Source organism: Amblyomma americanum, chromosome 3 (assembly GCF_052857255.1).
Source record: "Amblyomma americanum isolate KBUSLIRL-KWMA chromosome 3, ASM5285725v1, whole genome shotgun sequence".
Taxonomy (NCBI): domain Eukaryota; kingdom Metazoa; phylum Arthropoda; class Arachnida; order Ixodida; family Ixodidae; genus Amblyomma; species Amblyomma americanum.
In genome coordinates this window covers 42,337,930-42,356,740 of record NC_135499.1, presented here as the reverse complement: position 1 = coordinate 42,356,740, position 18,811 = coordinate 42,337,930, and the positions used below count along the sequence as shown (strand labels likewise).

The 18,811-nt window shown below is 47.6% G+C and overlaps 1 protein-coding gene across 6 annotated transcripts in view; it reads right to left on the bottom strand.

Moving 5' to 3' along the window:
• The window catches only part of faf (ubiquitin carboxyl-terminal hydrolase-like faf), a 255,988-nt gene that overhangs the window by 123,796 nt on the left and 113,381 nt on the right, over window positions 1-18,811 (bottom strand). For all 6 annotated transcript variants that reach the window (XM_077657297.1, XM_077657293.1, XM_077657296.1 and 3 more), the window contains 3 exons: window positions 17,958-18,186; window positions 12,217-12,336; window positions 2,225-2,364 (listed from right to left, as the gene is read on the bottom strand). In XM_077657297.1, coding sequence (XP_077513423.1) covers window positions 2,225-2,364; window positions 12,217-12,336; window positions 17,958-18,186 — 489 coding nt within the window. The remainder of the gene's footprint in view (window positions 1-2,224; window positions 2,365-12,216; window positions 12,337-17,957; window positions 18,187-18,811) is intronic.

Below are 18,811 nucleotides of genomic sequence, written 5' to 3'. Positions count from 1 at the left end.
TGGTGCACTGTAACCCGCGCACCTCTTTAGTGGGCGTAACGGCAGGCGTGACAATGTTCGGAAGGCCCCTGTCACGAGGTAAAAAATAGCCTGGCCGCGTAGTTTTGGTTTCTGAGCTTCGCCGCTGCCCCGCAGCAACTGCAACTGTCGGCCCGCGCATTAGCCGGTAGTCCAGTCCCAGCTCCGCACAGCTTTTGGACGCCGACTGGCGCGTGGCAGGTGATTTATATTTTCTTTTTAGAAGCCGTCTCGCCGTTCTGACGCCAGTGTGTGTTCCCCAGCCCCTTGCTTCCATTTGTGTTCTTCTCCAGAACGGGCGGCTCGTCACAGGCTTACAGGTGTTAGCGCGATGGAGCTACCTCATAAGGCCTTACTGCACCTTCGCATTTTCAGCAGGTTTTTTTTTTTCGGGGGTGCGGGGAAGTTTAGAAACCTAGGCCTTTGGATAAAGTGGGCATTTCTTCCGGTCCCTTGAACTAAGAATGAATGAGGTTTTACTAGCCATCATGCTATTTTTTGTTGCCAGTCTTGTAATTTTATGATTTTTGTTTTGCATGACCTCATTACAGTTTGGTTACTGTTATCCGGTGATCCATAACCAACTCGCCCAACAACTGGGTTTGATTTTGGATACTGTTATGCTGTCTCATCAATAGCATATATTTCTGTGCACGTTTTTTTATACAGTACTGAGGCACTCTAGTTGTGTTTATTTTAGTTGCAAAGACCATACACTATTCTGAAAAAAATAACGGCAACAACAATTGCTTGTTTATCATTTTCTCAAATTTTTTTTGTACTGAACAGATATTCGATTCTATATTCGAAGCCATTTTTTTTTTTCATATTTGTATTCGACTCGTAATTGAAAATTTCAATATTCGCACACCCGTACTTAAAATGCAAGCTGAGCTCTCCTTATGTTAAATGTTCTTTTATCTCCTGCGCTAGTTGTCGTTATACCTGTTTTGCACAGTAGAAAACCAGAAATGCATTCAGCGACCATATACATTAATTAAAACAGCATAATTTTTCGTCCACAAGTGTTGCTGATAACAGCTGCCGAACCCTTTCAGCACTGCTCGGGAAATCAGGTCACCTTCCCTCTAATTGTATTCACATAATGCAATGTAAACAATCATCAATTTCAGGTCACTGTTGCCGGCACTACACTGAATAGCCATTTGTATTTGCTAAATCTTGTGAATTAACTCTCCATAATCGCTGAATCAGGCTCACAAGTCCTGTGCACTCGCTAGGTCTACTTGTCACAGAAAAGCGTCTGTGTCGGCTATTTTGAAGTGTGAGAATATAAAATGCTTTTCAAAAGCATGCACACATTTCGAGATGGACATGAAACTGCCTGTTTCTTGTCGCCTCCTGCCCACTTAGTTTTCCTCAGTAGCTGCGTTTCATCAAGGAGGGAAACAACGAGCTAGACTTTTTCGGTCATGCCCCTGTAGCCGGAACAGCATACTGACACGTAGCAAGTGCTTGACAAGGTCCCATGCACACAAGTTGCAGTACCTGAACAAACAAAAGCACGGTAAACATCGAATATCCCCATAACACCAACAGCGGAGGGGCTTCTGCCTCGGTCACAGCAGCGCCGAGCTTCTCTGATAATGCATTTCTGCAGACGGTGGCGCCGTATAGCGGTAGCCACGAGCAGCATATGAAGCTCCCCTAAAGCATTACGGAGAAGTTGTGTGACCAGAAAGCATTGAATGACTCTGCTGTGACTCTCGCATGGCGCACTTCCCTTGCTTCGCTGCAGAAGGCATTGCAGAAACCAACTGTGCCTGCATAGAAATGCGACCACTGTGGCCGGAATCGAACCCGCACCTTTAGGATCAGCAGCCGAGCACCATAACCACTGAGCCACCATGGCAATGATAAGCATCTTCTGGCGTCACAAACATTTGCATGACCCAAAATTCATATAATCCAAAATGATTAACATTTGCATATAGAAAGAGAGGAAATGAATTTAAAAACACCTGTGTATGGCTGACAAGGTTTCTAACAGCCGTCCGCCACTGCTGACTGCTTGCGGAGCATACTGCACAACCGGTGATCACGACGTCGCCAACGTAGAGGCCACCGCTCACTCATGACATTGGCGATGTGCAGGCTGCACACTAGTGATGCTGGCGATAGATATATATATTTGCTGTCTGCTGAAACCAACAGTCACTCATTTGAGAGCCTCATCCTTACTAACCTATGTGGGCAATGCAGTAGCAGGTCGAGCACGAACCGTGCCCATGCAGGGTCGGCCAGCAGCTGGGAGAGGGCCGTCGGCTGCAAGCTCAGGGCCAGCGTCAACACCTCCAGCGCCTCCTGGCACAGCTCCTCATCCGCCTGGGATATGCGAAGGGAGGCGAGTCTACACAGGCACGCTCTGCTCATCAGCAAAATGAGTGCCTCTCAAAGAAAGCCACTGTCTGCTGGCAGCTGGAAGCCACTTCCAAGCGCAAAGCTCACATGCAGCACCGAATATGTTACACAAGCATCTGCTTTGGGTCAATTCATTTGCAGCTAGTAAACTGAATGCACTCCAAGAAGAGGAAATATGGGTAAAAAAAATATGGTGTCTGGCATTCAGAGACACTAGGAAAAAAACTCCATCAAACATTTTTTATTAGTAGAAATTAGCAGTGAGCGAACATTCGAAATTTCAAACATGAATCGAATAGGCTCGTTGAATTATTAAATTCATACCAATTTGAGAAATTGATATTAGAAAATTTCTGAATTTTGGCAGTGATCGAACAGTGTGTTGACTTTAATAAATCTAACTCTGGCAAAAGCAGAATATCTGGCCAAATTATTCGAATGTCAGGAAAACAATGCAAAGGCGTCCTCACTGCTCTCTTCTATCATTTACCGAAAGGGCTGGTCACATTTACAGGTTTGAACCTCTTGTGAAATTCCTCAAGTGGGCTTTATCACGTATCACACATGGTGCGAACAAGATGGCTGACGACCAATTTCAAACAACAGCAACGCGAAAGCAAGTGTTTTTTTTTTAATCATTCCATAATGCGTTACATACCTAATGCCTACAGCCATGGCATTCGTTCTGTAGCCGCCACCTAGTTTTGGTGAGCTATGATATGTGGGAAAGCCCACTTGCAGAATTTTGTATGGGGCTCCCAAGGGGGCCAGGTTAATGCACCACTGGCAGGGCAAGTGACCATGCAAAAATCCCGCCTACTGCATGGTACAGTGTAATTACGGGTTAGACTTTTCAGTTTACATTTTTCAAAGATTTTCTCGGTATCTATTTCGGAGAGGAAGTTTCGGTTCTTTTCGGTGAATACTATTTTCGACGAATGAATTACTCATTTTTTCAGTGATTTAATGTGGCAATTCTGTGTGGTCAAAAGTCACTTAGAGTCAACCTCAACATTTTTGTCAGCATGAACAGTTTGTTTGCCAGTAATTAACATAACTTACAAGTAACCTTGCACTGAGAAATGAGCTTGTAGAAGGAATTGCTCTTGTCATTTAAAAAATAACGCAAGTTCAATGAGACAGCTGGAAGAGAAAAAAACAACACAAGTGATGGCGTGCCGTCGGTTGAAGCAATGGCTTGTTCAGCCAGAAGGGTCTCAAACTCGTCAAGTCACGCTCATTTCCCACGTGGTTAAAGCTTTCTTCCGGTCACACAGTCGTCAGCCTCTACAGACACCCACCATCACACAACGTGCACACCTGACTTCTCCCGCTTCTCTCGTCCAACCCGCTGAGCACTTCCCACACAGCGCCACGCTGCCCACACATCTTCGGCGTGCCTTACAACTTCTAGAAACTTTGTTGACAAGTTTTCTTTGAGTTGTCGCACTGGGTTGAGTGAGAGGGTGAGGCATCACGTGGTCTACGTGTTGATGACAGCGATGAAACAGGGGCTCAATTGTCGCAGTAGCCCGAACGCGACACTTTACATAACGACCATGCACTGTTTCGGGTCAGTATCCTAAATACAGCTGATGAACCTACTTAACCGCTAGATGTTCTAAGCGGGTGATGGTAGTGAACAAATAGTGCTTAAAGCTAGCAGGCAGTCAGGGGGCGGTGCTCCCCGGCCTGTACAGGCGAGTAAGCAAGTGCAAAAATTCCTCAAAACACACAACTGCACAGTTCATCCAACAATATCGCCGACTCATCGTGCACCCGAATTCCTTACTTAGTTAATTTCCAACTGACTGAATCTGACTCGTACTCAACAGCCACCTAGATATGCCTTGCACGCCAAGAATACTGACCTTTTTTTCAGTTAAAACCGAATTTCAAAAACTAAATTCGGCATACTTTTATCGATATTTTTTGGTTCAAATCAAAAGTCCGACCACTAACTGTAACCCGCGCAATGCCTGACTACCTCTAACGCGCGCGTGATGGCAGACAGGATCACAATCACAGGCACTTGTTGATAGGTAAAAAAATAGGCTGGCCACATACCGTATAAACGCCTGTGAGGGCCGCACCCGTGTAAGGGCCGCACTCCATATTTCCAAAGAAAATATTTGAAAAAAAAAAAATCCGTGTAAGGGCCGCACCCAAACGTTCCAGGAAACACGCAAGAATAGCCTTCGAAATACATGCGCACAGGAGCTTCGAGGTGCCGCCCATGGATGGCGCCCGAGGCCGCGGGTCATCATCATCATCTTTTCTTCTCCCGCGAGCTTCTGCTACTGTACTTCCGCTATCCGTATCGGCATCGGTATCGCCAGGTCTAACTTTGTTCTGTTCTGGCTGTCAAAGCATGCGTTTTTTGGTGGTTGTGTTAGCGTGGTCGTTCGACATAGTTGTTGCTCTCGTGCGCTGTCGTTCTTCACTTTTTCATGAACTGCCTCCGAGCATTGTCACTGTTGCACGATGGGCAAGCACCTCAACAGCTACCCGGCGGGCTTTAAACTGAAAGTAGTGGAGTTCGCTCTCGAACACGGCAAGCGTGCCGCGGGCAGAAAATTTGACGTGGACGAGAAGTGTGTCTGACGGTGGAGCGGACAAAGGGATGCGTTGAAGAATACCAGCTCCAAAAAGCGCGCTTTCCGAGGCAAGCCATGCAAATTTCCTGAGCTAGAAGAAGAGCTGCTATGCTATTCAATGGAAGTGCGGAACAACGGCTACGCGTTGACAACGGACATGCTGCGCGTGAGGGCACAAGCCTTGGCGCGTGCTAAAAGCATACCGCACGAGGACTTCAAGGCTATTGCCGGCTGGGCACGAAGATTTCTGAAGAGGAAGGGCCTATCATTTCGGCGAAGGACCACGCTGTGCCAGCGGCTGCCCCCCGACTACACCGACAAGGTGCTCAGCTTTCAGAAGTATGTCATCGGTCTGCGTCGTGAGCACAACTATATATTTTCGCAGATAGCGAACGCCGACCAGACCCCCATGTGGTTCGACTGTCCCGAGAGCTGCACAGTTGAACTGAAAGGAAAGAAGAGTGTTTTCGTGCGGACAACCGGCGCGGAGCGCCAACGGTGTACCGTTATGCTGTGCGTCGCCGCGGACGGGCGGAAGCTGCCCCCCATGTCATCCTGAAAAGAAAAACGATTCCTAAAGGCGTTTTCCCCAAGGGAATTGTAGTTCGCGCCCAAGAAAAGGGCTGGATGGACGATGAGCTTGTGCTCAACTGGGTAAAAAGCGTTTGGGAGAAGCGCCGAGGCGCCATGCTGGCCCGACGATCGCTCCTCGCCTTGGACAGCTTCCGCGGTCACTTGACGGATAGGGTTAAGGAACGCCTGCGCGGTATCCGCACAGACATGGCCGTGATACCGGGCGGCCACACCGGCAAGCTGCAACCCCTGGATGTAAGCGTCAATCAGCCTTTTAAGGTTGAATTTCGAAGGCAGTATTCGGAATGGATGGCCAATGGCAATCACGACGAGACGCCGACAGGGCGGCTTAAGAGGGCACCGCTCGCGACTGTGCTTGGATGGATTTTGTTTGCGTGGAATTCAGTGTCGACCGACATTGTAACCCGGAGTTTCAAAGTGACCGGAATTTCAAACAGTTTAGACGGGACCGAAGACGACTTTCTGTGGGCTGAACATTTACCTGAACACAGCACCAGCTCGGAGTCTGAAGACTCCGTGAGTGATGCCTGAACGGTAAATAAATGCCGCGCATTCCAGATTGGTTTGCTTTCACTTGAAAAAAAAAAAAATTTTTTTTCGAAAATCGCGTGTATGGGCCGCATTCCGAAATTTGCCCCCCGAATCTGGGAAAAAAAGTGCGGCCCATACACGCGCTTATACGGTAGTTTCGGTTTCTGAACTTCACCCCTAGCCCACGGTGACTATTAGCCGTGCATTCGCCATTCATCCAAAGCCAGCTGCGAGCCGCTTTCGGATGCTGACTGGGAAGTCAATGATCTTTTTTTTTTTTTTTGAAGCAGTCTCGCCATTCCAACGCCAATGCACGTTCCCGTCACTTCCCGCAAAAACTGCACGCTCATCACGGCCATTTCACACAATCAACGACCGAATTTTCGGATGCCCAAATTTTCGGACATGCCCGATATTTCGGACGTCTTCGCGACACCACCACGAGCCCCATAGAATCAGTGTATAAGGTCATCTGAAATTTCAGACGCTCGAACCACCCGTCGTCCAATTTTCCGGACTTTTTGATGCGATGGAAGGTGCTCGGAAGTTCCTTTGGCTCCTCACGCAGCGCTCTTGCGAAGGAAATCAACTTGCAGCTGAAGCGTATCACCGCTTTGAACCACAACTAGCCGAACCTAGCCGTCACACACCAATTTAATCTGGCCACGTTGGCTATGTTCACCAGCGCCTCCTCCAGAGTTTCCGGAGGTGCTGCTGCGCCGTTTCATTTGCGCAGACCACATGGTATATTTGGCTAGCCTGGTGCGTGGTTGTGCTATTATGTCAAGTGTGCTCTGCAACGCTAGGCCTAGCTGTATCGATGCTCGTCAGCAAACTCCACTGTTCACAATGTGAGGATTTCGCTTGCTTGCGATGGCCTCAACTCTGTCTTCGTTGTCCTCACCGATGGCATCGAAGCGCGGAAAAAAGTACAGTCTGTTAACGATGGAGAAGAAAGCCGCCATTATTAAGGAAAGCATGTGCAGCCGATTGCAGGCTGACGTGGGCAAGGAGTTCGGCATTTCTAGGCAAACAGTTTCGGATTTCCTCAAGAACAAGAGCAAGATCTTGAAAGCGGCCGAAAAACTGCTGGGGTTTTCACACCCACGGAAATAACTTTTGAACGGTTCGTCGACACTAACAACAAGCTCGACTTCTGCGCAGAACTAACTGACGACGAAATAGTCCGTCAGGTTGTGGGGGATTCGGAAGACTATGATGAAAATAAGGAGCAAGCATTGTTGACGCAAGCATTGTTGACGCTTTCATCTGTGTACAGTGCTGACATGACCCTTGCTCAGATCGAGGCTAATATGATCGCACGCAAGCAGAACACCGTCCAAAAAACGATCAACAAGTTCTTCAAGCCACTGCAGCAATAACACCAGCTGCCCTGACGACACATACTGTATAAACGCCTGCAAGGGCCGTGCCCATGTATAGGCCGCACCATGTTTTCCACAAGGAAATATTAAAAAAAATATATCCCTGTAAGGGCCACACACAAACTTTCAACACGACCCAGGAGAGAATAGCCTTAGAAATGCACGAGCCGTGGCCTCCACGATCAGCTCCGGCTGCGAGCAACAGCGCGCTTGATCGTGGAGGCGCCGCATGCGCAGAGCTTCCAGGTGCTGCCCACAGATGGCGCCAGAGGCCACCATCCCGCTAGTTCACCCTAGAAATAGTGGATGAGTACAAGTATCTTGGGGTGTGGATAAATAACAGTGCTGAGTGTCTGACAGAGCAAAAAAAATATGTAATGAATAAAGCTAGCAGGAATGCAGCTGTCATTAAAAATGGGGCAATGTGGAATTACAAAAGGTATGAAGTGGTAAGAGGGATCTGGAAAGGGGTGATGGTTCCTAGCTTGACTTTCGGTAATGCGGTCCTGTGCATGAGACCAGATGTTCAAGCAAGGTTAGAAATTAAACAACGTGGTGTAGGGAGGCTAGCTTTGGGAGCACATGGCAATACACCAAATCAGGGGGTACCAGGTGATATGGGATGGGCGTCGTTCGAGAGCAGAGAGGCTAGCAGTAAGATAGCATTTGAGAAGCGATTGAGAATTGGGGAAAAGCAGTGGGCTAGGAAAGTTTTCAGATACCTGTATATAAGGAATGTTGACACGAAACGGAGGAAGCGGGCTAGAAAATTGACAAGCAAATATCTGGACAGCAGTAAGGGGGCAAATCAGCAATTATTGGTTAAGAAAAAGGTTAAAGAAACAGAGAGAGCTCTGTGGAAAACAGGGATGCTGACAAGAGAATCTTCACAAGTCATGGCTAGGTGGCTTGAACCACCTCCCGCCCGCCCGCCCGCCCGCCCGCCCGCCCGAATGCTTCAGCCCCTGCTGAATGCTTCAGCCGCATGACCCCCCCCGATTCTCAGCCATCAGTGGCTGGTCTGACTCAACACTGAGGATGGAGAGAAAGGGGTGTGCATGGGCAGACCACAACACAGTTGGCCATGCATGTGCAGTCCACCTAACATTGGATGCAGTGCATGCGGCATAGGAGAGGAGGATAGCCTGGTGCCAGGAGAAGGCGGCTGGTCCGCAGCTGTATATGCGAGGTTGTGAAGAGGATAACCTATCCGGGAATTTCCAAACAGTTGCTGCCCTGCATTTGCACAGTGTTGTAGCGTTCAGTCCATTGCTGCTTAGCAATCGGTTTGCCATGGATTGTGTACAGGATAATGAGGCTGTGACATTGCAGCAATTACAGCTTGTGCATCGCGAAGCTCAACGAGCGTATATATATTTCGCAAGCTTAACCTTCAAGATACTTTTTTGTTACTAAATAGGCATTTGATATTAGATCTGAAAGCAGGTTTGTGTGCAAATAAAACAGGGGATGGAGTTCACGACGGGCGACACAAAACAGCGAGCAGAATGGTGGGCAGTGCAGAAGACAGCCAGTCCAACTGAAGCGATCTCGTGCAGCGCGGCGGTGCTTCGTCTTTCATCAGCGCTTCATTTTCATCAGTGCTTGGTCAGTGATCTGCCTAGGCGGCATCAGGCGCGGCCGTCACGGTTCGCTACAATTGCCCCGGGAACGAAGAGGAGCCACCCTGGCAACCTATGGCGAGGGCAAGAGCAGCAGGTCCTAGTAGGTCTTCAAGCAGCTGACGTGGACAGTTTCTCGGCCCTGATGGCGCAAGTCCAAAGAGAAGTTGAGCGGCTCCACGATGTAATTGACAGGCGACGTTTGCTGGACAACGTGATAAGGGCTGTGGTATCCTGAGCAAAGTTTTGACGATAATCCTGGTGGTGTGCCTGGAACCCAGAGCCAAACTAGGGTTACTATCGGAAAAATGTGTTGCCTGCTATCGTTATCATGACGATGCTTTTGGCGGCCATGGGATTCCGAGGTAAAAGAGTGCACCAACTGGTGGCATTCCTCTGTATGCTTTGTGACTTCAGAAAGGGGCGTCCACTCGGAAGAGTCAAAAGTATATGGTAAGATGGTGTCCATCATGGACGACGGCTCCCGCCAATACAGCAGGAAGAAAGGGGTAAAACCGGTGGTTGACTGCGTGGCAGTGTTGTACGCGTGCATCACGAAAGGAAGGGCAGCGTCCCAGTTGGTCTGATCTGCTGCGACGTACATCGTGATCATGTCCCTGAGAGTATGATTGAAGCGCTCGGTCAGCCTATCAGTTTGAGGATGGTAGGCTATGGTGGTACGATGTACGATGCGACATTTGGTAAGCACAGCTTCAACGACATGGGAAAGGAAGACGCGGCGAGAAGTACGGGGATCTTTACCCCGCACCTCCACCAAGTGAAAGGGGGTTTGTGTGCAAATAGAACAGGGGATGAAGTTCACGGCGGGCAGAATGGCAGGCAGCGCAGAAGACGGCCAGTCCAACCGAAGCAATCTCGTGCAGCACGGCGGCGCTTCATCTTTCATTGGCGCTTCGTCTTCATCAGTGATCTGCCTAGGCAGCATCAGGCATGGCCGTCATGGTTCGCTACAGATTCAATATTCAAAAGCAATTTTCTTTAGATTTGTATTTATTTCATACTAAAAAATTTCAATATTTGCGCACCCCAGGCAAAAATCAATTCTGTGGATCTTTCAGGTAACGCAAGTTAAAGATGCATTTATTACCAAGAAAACTGAATTTATATTTTCATGTCACTCAATTCAAACTCGTGATGTCTACACCAAAAGGTGTTCTGTAATAACCTTTTTAAATCAGTGTGGGCACCCCCCACTCAAAGGATCCAAGCACAAAAATCTGTCTTGATACACTGCTGTTCGCAAGCAGGAACAGCTGGTGGTGGCGACACCTGTATTTCAATTCTCAATCTTTTCAAGCTTACAGGAGGTTCATTTTAAGCAGTAGTAAAATGTTTTTTCAAGAAAACACAAGAAAACGAATGCAGGGCAACCTCAATTTGGCCACAGTGTTCGTTAACATATCGAAGCTGCACACAGGCCACGAGAAATGCCATAGCAGAAGCCTACAGAATAATTTCAGTCATCTGGGTTTGTTAACATGCACATTAAATACCACTGCCATACACCTATATTTCATGGCTGGAAGGGTGCCAATACTCATAGGGACATTAAAGGAAATACTACCATGGGAAACAAGAAGCTTTGCTGGGCTGGTAGACTACCTACCCTTTGGGAACAACATTACCAGCATTTCTTTTCTGTGCAAAATGCAACTGCCTAGAAATCTCAAACGAAGTTCCCATATTTCTCCCCCCTTTTCAACTCTACAAAACGTGGATGGCATTACATCACTTTTATGGTGTGTGTGTCCCTGCAGCAAATCCAAGAACAGGGGAAACCTTATAGAGCCTAACGTGACTATGGGCAGATGACTGGCACCTGCAATCTTGTGGCCAATCCAGACCTGACGGAGGCTGCGTTTATGGATTGCAGTAATGACAGCAGATGTGCTAAACAAACTTTTCACCAAGAGGCCTCCCCTATATGCAGCAGCCCAAAGCAGGGTGGAACTGCCACGACAGCATGTGCAAACATTCACTGCTAACTGCAATTTGCTTATTTTATGACGACGCAAACCATGGGCAACATGTTACAACAAAGAAATGTCACGTGACATTCATGCTCCTCATAAGTGCCCTCAACTGCATGCGCAGTAAAGCCTCATTATTTGGGACTTCAAGAGAGAGGAAAAATACGTCCAAGTTATTCGAATGTCGACTAATCAAATGGGCCCCAAATGTTACCAAAAACTGTTTGCATGAAAGCGCAGTTTATTTGGTGAAAATCTGGAAAAAGGTCATCTCCTTGATGCAAGCTGTGCAACAATGGAGATTTTTCACAGTTCCATCTAATGCTTTAATTTGTGCACACTATCGAAAGAACTAATGGTAACGGTCTCCGAGGCTCCTTAGTGTGCTACACAGCAGCGCTGGAGCTTGACTGCATGAGGCGTTGCAAGGGAGGATGCTTCACCGCACAAATCGTGAGCAGCACGAACAGAAAGGACACATGAACGGAAGCAAGGTAGGCGCACAGTGATGCTAAAGCAGCAAGATGCCTTTGAAAATCAGTAACAAAAAAATCTGCGACACGGCAATCGTCCTTATAAATGGCCTGCAGCTGCTATGTGCAGGAGATAGCTACCATCACTACAGACTGGGCGGCCAGACTGTCTCTCAATCAGCTTATCGCTGGGCGGCTGCAGATGGTCAACACAGCACCTGCCAATGCGCATATGCTACAGGGGTGAGAGATACAATGTAATGTGAAGTTCAGGCCTGAGGATGTTTGGACGATCACTTGTCAAGCAGGCCATACTTCAACATGGCACCGCTCAGGGAACTAGTCCAAACTGTCCAATGCTCGTCGCAAAGCATCCAAATAAACGAGCTTCCGACACCATAGACTTACATGGGCATTTGGCGGGACTATGGGGCCAGTTTGAATTATCCAAATTTCCAAATTAATGGGGGCCGAATTATTAAAGTTTTACTGTAATGAGTGCAGAGTAACTGCACCGTCACTCTGATGCTATAGGCATCCTTCAAAAAGCAGGACAATGACCACTAAACTATAGCAGACAGTGCACTACAGTAGACAGCAGCGCAACTTGCAGGACCACTCACCAGGCCAGAGACTTCTGAGCTGCCTTCAACTGTAGTACCATTAGGCACAAGGCCAGCAGATGCCCAGGCCAATTTGATGACCGCCTGAATGGTGTTCAAGTCTGGTAGGTGAACAGTGCCCTGCAAAAGGTGGTTAATTGTCACACCACACACACATCCCCTAAGCTTTCGCACGACCCACAAGGTAACAGCAGCAGACGCAGAAGCCATAGCAGCACATGCAACCTGATGCAGCAGCAGCTACTGATGACATGATGTACCAAACACGTACTGTGCAAACAATCTAAACCACCATTTTTGCTTTGTCGGGAAGTGGCAAGAACGTGTGCATCCATAGAACACGAGACTTTTCACCCTCCCACGGGATGAAGAGGTGAGAGCAATTGCCATAACCACAGTGCATGCGCGCCTATAAGAATGTGCCCTACATGATAATGCAATGCTTCTAGTGCCTGAAATCAACAAACACGTAAGCCAAGGCTGTCGGTGTCACAAAAGGGTTATAAAACATTGCAGTTTTTACACTACGCTAAGAAAAGGATAACAGTCCTTCACATTATTTAAAAGGCACAGGTGATTTTTGCCACTGAAATCTAAAGGTTTGCCTCAAGAACATGGTTATTCTATCTATGAAATTAGCAGCGGGGCTACCGCCAAAACATGATTTGCAGCAATTTTTGGAGCATCCAAAAACAAATTCTGGAGCACTTTGGAGCAGCTATAAAGTTACCTTGCAGCAGATTGGAGCAGCTATGCTTCATTCCTAGATTTGGCTTGTCTATCAAGCTGGCAATTTTGAAACATATAGGTAAAAGGACTGTGAGGAAATTCAATCCTCGCTAACATCTAAACACCGCACAGAAATCCACTATCTGGGTATCTTGTTTTTGTTTTTGAAATAGAAATCCAGCACTATATATTAAGACGAGGACACAGAAAGAACGACAGAACGGGCGCTGAAGCGGTGAAATGTTACACTTATATAAAATGAAGATACTGAGCGCATGCGCATTCATGACGATAGGAAAAAAAAATATTGTGTAAAGTAAAGATATTTTCAGGGCTCTTACAAACATTTTCACCTGGCAAAAGCTACTGGTAATCAAAATGCCGAGGCATGCCTGATTACCCACAGTGTGCTTTTCACTTAAAAAAGTGTTCTTAGCCAGCATTTCCATGTCAGGCACAGCAAAAAACACACCAGCAGAGAGAACTGGGGGTATTTCTTGCCAAGTTGTTAGACATAAGGACTGAAGTTCACTACACTAGAGCCCCGTTGTTGCATTCCTGGGTACTGCACTTTCCTGGCAGCTCTATCATCGCAGGCAGGTCCAAGTGCAGCTTCGATAGAAGTTTCACACCAAAAGACACACAGAAAGGGCCAAAACCCTCACCAAGAGCTGCACCACGGTGAAGGAATAGCACCGTTTTTACTCTAATGTAAAGCGACACGAATGTAACATGAAGGGCCACATTACATATTGCCCAGTGGGAAAAAATTAAACCACGAATGTAACTCGAGATCAACAGATGCATAAAAATCTACCTTTAATAAACATCGTGGCCAACACTCGCCCTCTTTTTGAAAATATTCACTGTTCCTCATTTTCGGAGGCCGAGTTTTCGGAAACTGAGTCGTCCTCCTTGCTGTCAACCTTCCAGACAATGTCATCCTGGGTGCCGTCAAGGTCATTCAATATGCAGCATTTCTTGAATGAGCTAACGACAATGTCATGAGGAAGGCTGTACCAAATGGCAGACAACGACTTGGCGACCTGCGATGCAGACGGTCGCTTGGTTCTTCTCAAAGGAAGTCAGGGCCTGATCCTCGCAAATCCAATTGGTGTACAGGTTCCGCACTCTGTCCTTAACGGTTTATTTAGGTAGATGTCCAGTGGCTGCAGCACAGATGTCATCCACCCGGAAATAACAACAAGGAGCAGTTTTGTATCCTCCAGCTTCTGTACCTTAGGGGTCAGGTGTCCACAAAACAAATCCTACACCAGGACTAATGCAGGGTGAAGAAAATGAGTGTCGCGCTGAGCACGTGTTGCCATCGTGTGGACTGCAGCAAGTATCACAGTTGAAACAACTGCAGCGCGAACAACACCACGACGCGAGTGGCACGGGACACCAATCAACACAAAGAGCGACTTAATGTGGATTGTAATTTGGCTTCCATGGTACTCATATTGCCAACATAATATCACAAAACTGCGGAAACCAAAACCGAGACATGACTGCTTCGAAGTGGCTGCCCCGTGTTACTGCTTTAGGGAAATCTAATCACGGTATTCAATTACAGTGTGAGGGTAGAGTTTAAAGAGACAAAAATTTGGAAAAAAATTTGCATTACATTTGAGTGAATACAGTACAGTACATGGATGCAGTACAGTACATGGATGCAGCACAATACCCTGTCTCCAATCCCCCGTCATGGTGACTCAGTGCTTAGGGCACTCGGCTACTGAGCCGGATCTCCCAGCTTCGATCCCGGCTGCGCCAGTCATGTTTCGATGGGGGCAAAGGCTCTTGTGTGCTGGGTGATGTCAGTGCATGTTAATGACCCCCAAATAGTCGAAATTATTTCGGAGCCCTCCACTATGGCACCTCTTTCTCTCTTTCACTCTCACCTACCTTCCTTCCCTTGTGGTGTGGTTTGGGTGTCCACCGAGATGTGCAACAATTACTGCGCCATTTCCTTTCTTTAAAAAAAATCACAAGGCAATTGCAGTAATCAACAACATGAACCTGATAATAGTGGAGACCTCGATCCAAGCCAAAATCTTGAAGCTGCACAAGCGGCTGTCATTGCTCTCGCCATTGCCTCTGCAGAAGCCAATACAGCATAGACTGCTTATAATAACGCATACCGTGGGAGTCGGGAAAATCTGCATTATAAGCGGTACTGCGCTGCAAAAAGTATTTTTTCCATGCATTCGCGTTTTCAGAATGGCCGGCCTACCTTTCACAGTGCACCTGACAACGCATCAGATGCACAACACTGCAATCACAGGCAACGAAGAAATTTATTTGATCTTTTGTTGAAGTGTCGTAATGAATGAAAGAACGCCATTATTTTAGTCTGGCGCTGCGATTAACTGCGTAGCTAATGACGTCATCTTCAAAAACAGTGAGGCACTTGAGCGCTTGCTCGCTGAGGTTTGTCTGAAAGCAGTAGAGGCGCAGTTTGTTGCAACAGTCGAGCGCGTCTTTGCACAAAACTCCTGCTGCACTTTCCCTCACTTCGTCGGGCTCGTTTCCTGGCTTTCGGAGGAGCAGATGCCATCGGAACTGAAGACAGCCGAGGCTGGTAGACTTGCTCACGTTGTCAGCTGACTTGCCTACGTTGCCAACTTTTCGCTACAGGCAACGACACATATCTTGCTCATGGGCTCAGGCATGAGAAGATGCTGCTGCACGCACGCGTAGTACGAGCAGTGCTCGCCGCCGCTTCAGCATGTTTGTCAGGCCGTGCTATCACATGCTTTCAAGTTTTTTTCAATCAGTGTGCCCAATAGAGGCGCATCAGTGAGTGAGAGGAAAAACACCTGCTTTGCCAATTCTATTTTTTCCCCCATCCTCTCCTGCCTTGAGCCTTGCTTTGAACCACGCTGACAACGCTCCCCCGCCCCGCCTGTTGCCCCCTTCTTGCGCAATCTGGGAAGCACACTCGTCGCGCCCGCCGGTACGCTGGCCACCAGGCTTTCCAGAAACCGCACTATACGCGGTCTCCGGTTACACGCTGCCGCACATTAAGCGGTACACCAATACATTGAACTCTATGGGAAGCGAAGCGATTGTCACAAAAGGCCGCATATCATCCGGTCCCGCGTTATAAGCGGTTACGTTATAAATGGTCTGAGCTAAGCTATACCATAAATAGCAATTCCAAAGCAGCAGGAAGAAACCACTCAAAGGGCAATCTCACCAAAAACCAAATCATATACACACAGAAGAACCCCAGAACAACAAAGCTAATCTCGGCACCCGCTCATTCCTACGCTCACTCCCACACTACACAGCGTGCTAATTCCCTGCCCATATGTTCTCTCAGTACCACAAAGCCCATGCAGTGACACTTACCACTGCCCCTATCTAGCCTGCATACACACATCTACATAACAGGGCTCCCAAGATACATTTTTACATTAAAACTCTAACAACAATGTTCGAGCATGCAGGAAAACACACACATACAATGGAGCAAACAGCACGGTTCCATGTGTCAGTTCTTCTCAGACTGTGCAACTGCCAGTCTTGCGTTGATTTCCTGACAACTACCAACAGATTAAAAGGCGGTGTTTCTGAATTCTAATAGACAAGACCTGCGACCGCGAAAACGGCTAGCAGCGTATATGTGTGCACACCTTCAATTGATCCCTTCGTGTCCCCTAGCCGTCGAACTCTTCTACTGAAATCTACTTCAGCTAATGGATAGCAATTGCAGGGCCTTCTGCGCATTCAGGATGATTGCAGGTGATGATCGAGAGAGTCACAAAACTTGCAAACGCATGTTGCACTTGGGGGACATGAAAGCAAAAAAACGACAATCAATGTACACTTTTTTTTCACACACTGTGACAAATGATTTTGTCGTTAGTAGAACTTTCCAATGCCCTAATGTGTTCTGCACAAGTAAAACCGACACAACTAAAATTCTGGAACCATAGTTGCTCAAGACCATCACTGTGGCCACTTTGGTGCAATTTTGTTCATTTTTATCAAGATGGAGCAGCAAATCTCGTCTGGTGCAGAAGTGCTGCTTTGGAAGGTGGCAGCATCAGGCCAGCACAAATGCCCCATTTTTTTTTTTCTTTATTGCCTGGCTTTGGCTCATAACATTTAACCAAAAAAACATTCAACAAAAAACACACAAAACACTATGTACATAAGACACTGTCGTGGTTAGCCAGCATGAGTCTGGCTTCGTCATTCTAAAATTCACGAAGCATACAGAGCAGCTCTAGCCTCGAGAGCCACTCGGGAGGCTCCGCAGCTGCTTTCTGGATGGCCAGAAAGCAGTCCATTCTTTCCCGAAAATAAATTCGGGCAGGTCGTGCGTCTTTGTCACAATAATAGCCTGCCATTCTGGAGCGCCATATACAGTGGAGGCCCAAGAGCATTATGAGATCAAATGGTACCCCATCCTCATTGTCTGTGCTTAAATAACGAATTCCCTGCGCGTCAAGTGGTAGCTCTTTCTTTATTGTCCTTTGTAACACATCCCAAAAATAAACCCCTTCCCAGCAATGCAAAAAAACATGGTCTATTGTTTCGGGCTGTTTACAAATTAGGCAGTTCGATCCCCACGGTAAAAAGAAATCCTTTCCTTCCAAAAACTTTTTAACTGGGAGTGTCCCAGTGTGTAATTTAAAAAAGAAGGTCTTTACACCTGGTGGCACCTGCATTTTCTTTACCCTTTTTAAAACATCAGCTCCAGGACCTCCACTGTACAAGGCCCTGTACATAAGCTCTGGGAAAACAATATCACAAAGATCATGGTACAACTTCTTCCTTTTGGTTTTATACAAATAATCGCTAGAAAAACGCGTTGAAAGAAACCTAACACTTGCTACAATCTCTTTGTAGTAACCAAAAATTCCACCCGAGAGCTCTTCTGTGGTAACAACAAACTCGGGCAGCAATCGCCGCAGCCTCACCTGGCCCCATTCTGTAATACCTTGGAAGAGCCCCACCACCGCAAACTTCCTGAATGGAGTGCAAAGTGCCCTACCCACCTGATGTCGGAGCAGGGGCGCCAGGCGCACGCCCACCGAGTGGAGCGTCCCCTCAGGGCCCATGCTGGGCACATGCTTCAGCGCCTGGGCCAGGCCCTCGGGCGTCTGCTGCTGTGTCTGCGGGGGTGGGCCCTGCTGCAGGGCCTGAGTCTGCTGCTGGTGGGCCAGGCAGTGGCCCACTACCGTCAGCAGCAGCTTGCTCAGCTTCAGCAAGAGCAGCGAGCCCCGCCTGCAGGGGCAGAGAGGAGGGGATTGCCCAACACTCTTTCCCTCCTCTTCCAGTGGCAGCAGCACTGCTTGTACAGAGGGTGCTCCATTCGAGAGAAAAGATTAAGACATGCCCCCCCATGTTGACTGTCACTCCACAGGAAATGCCTAAGACTGCTGAAAAAAACCAATTAGATACGGTGGAAGAAAGAAAAATCTGCACAGAGCTGCCACCAATATCTGATTCACCACAGGCAATGCCTCCATCTATCCGCCCGCCTCCAGAGACTATCCACAGGACACACATGAATTTTCATTCAGTTCTTTCAAAGCAACTGTTCACAGCGGCAAAAACAGCGACTGCTGCACCACGAAGGCTGAAGCTCCAAGTGGTATCATAGCCTTTTTTTCCTTCCTAAGCTAGAATCCTGATTCTGCAGAAAGGTGCATAGTCAAATCTTGTTATAAAAAACACTGACAGAGCAAATTCTAGGATTAATCATCAGCATCATAAGCACGACTACGCCCACTGCAGGACAAAGGCCTCTCCCATATCTCTCCAGTTAACCCTGACCCGTGCCAGCTACGGCCGCCCTATGACTGCAAACTTCTTTTGCGATTTTTTGGGGGGGGGATTAAATGAAGCA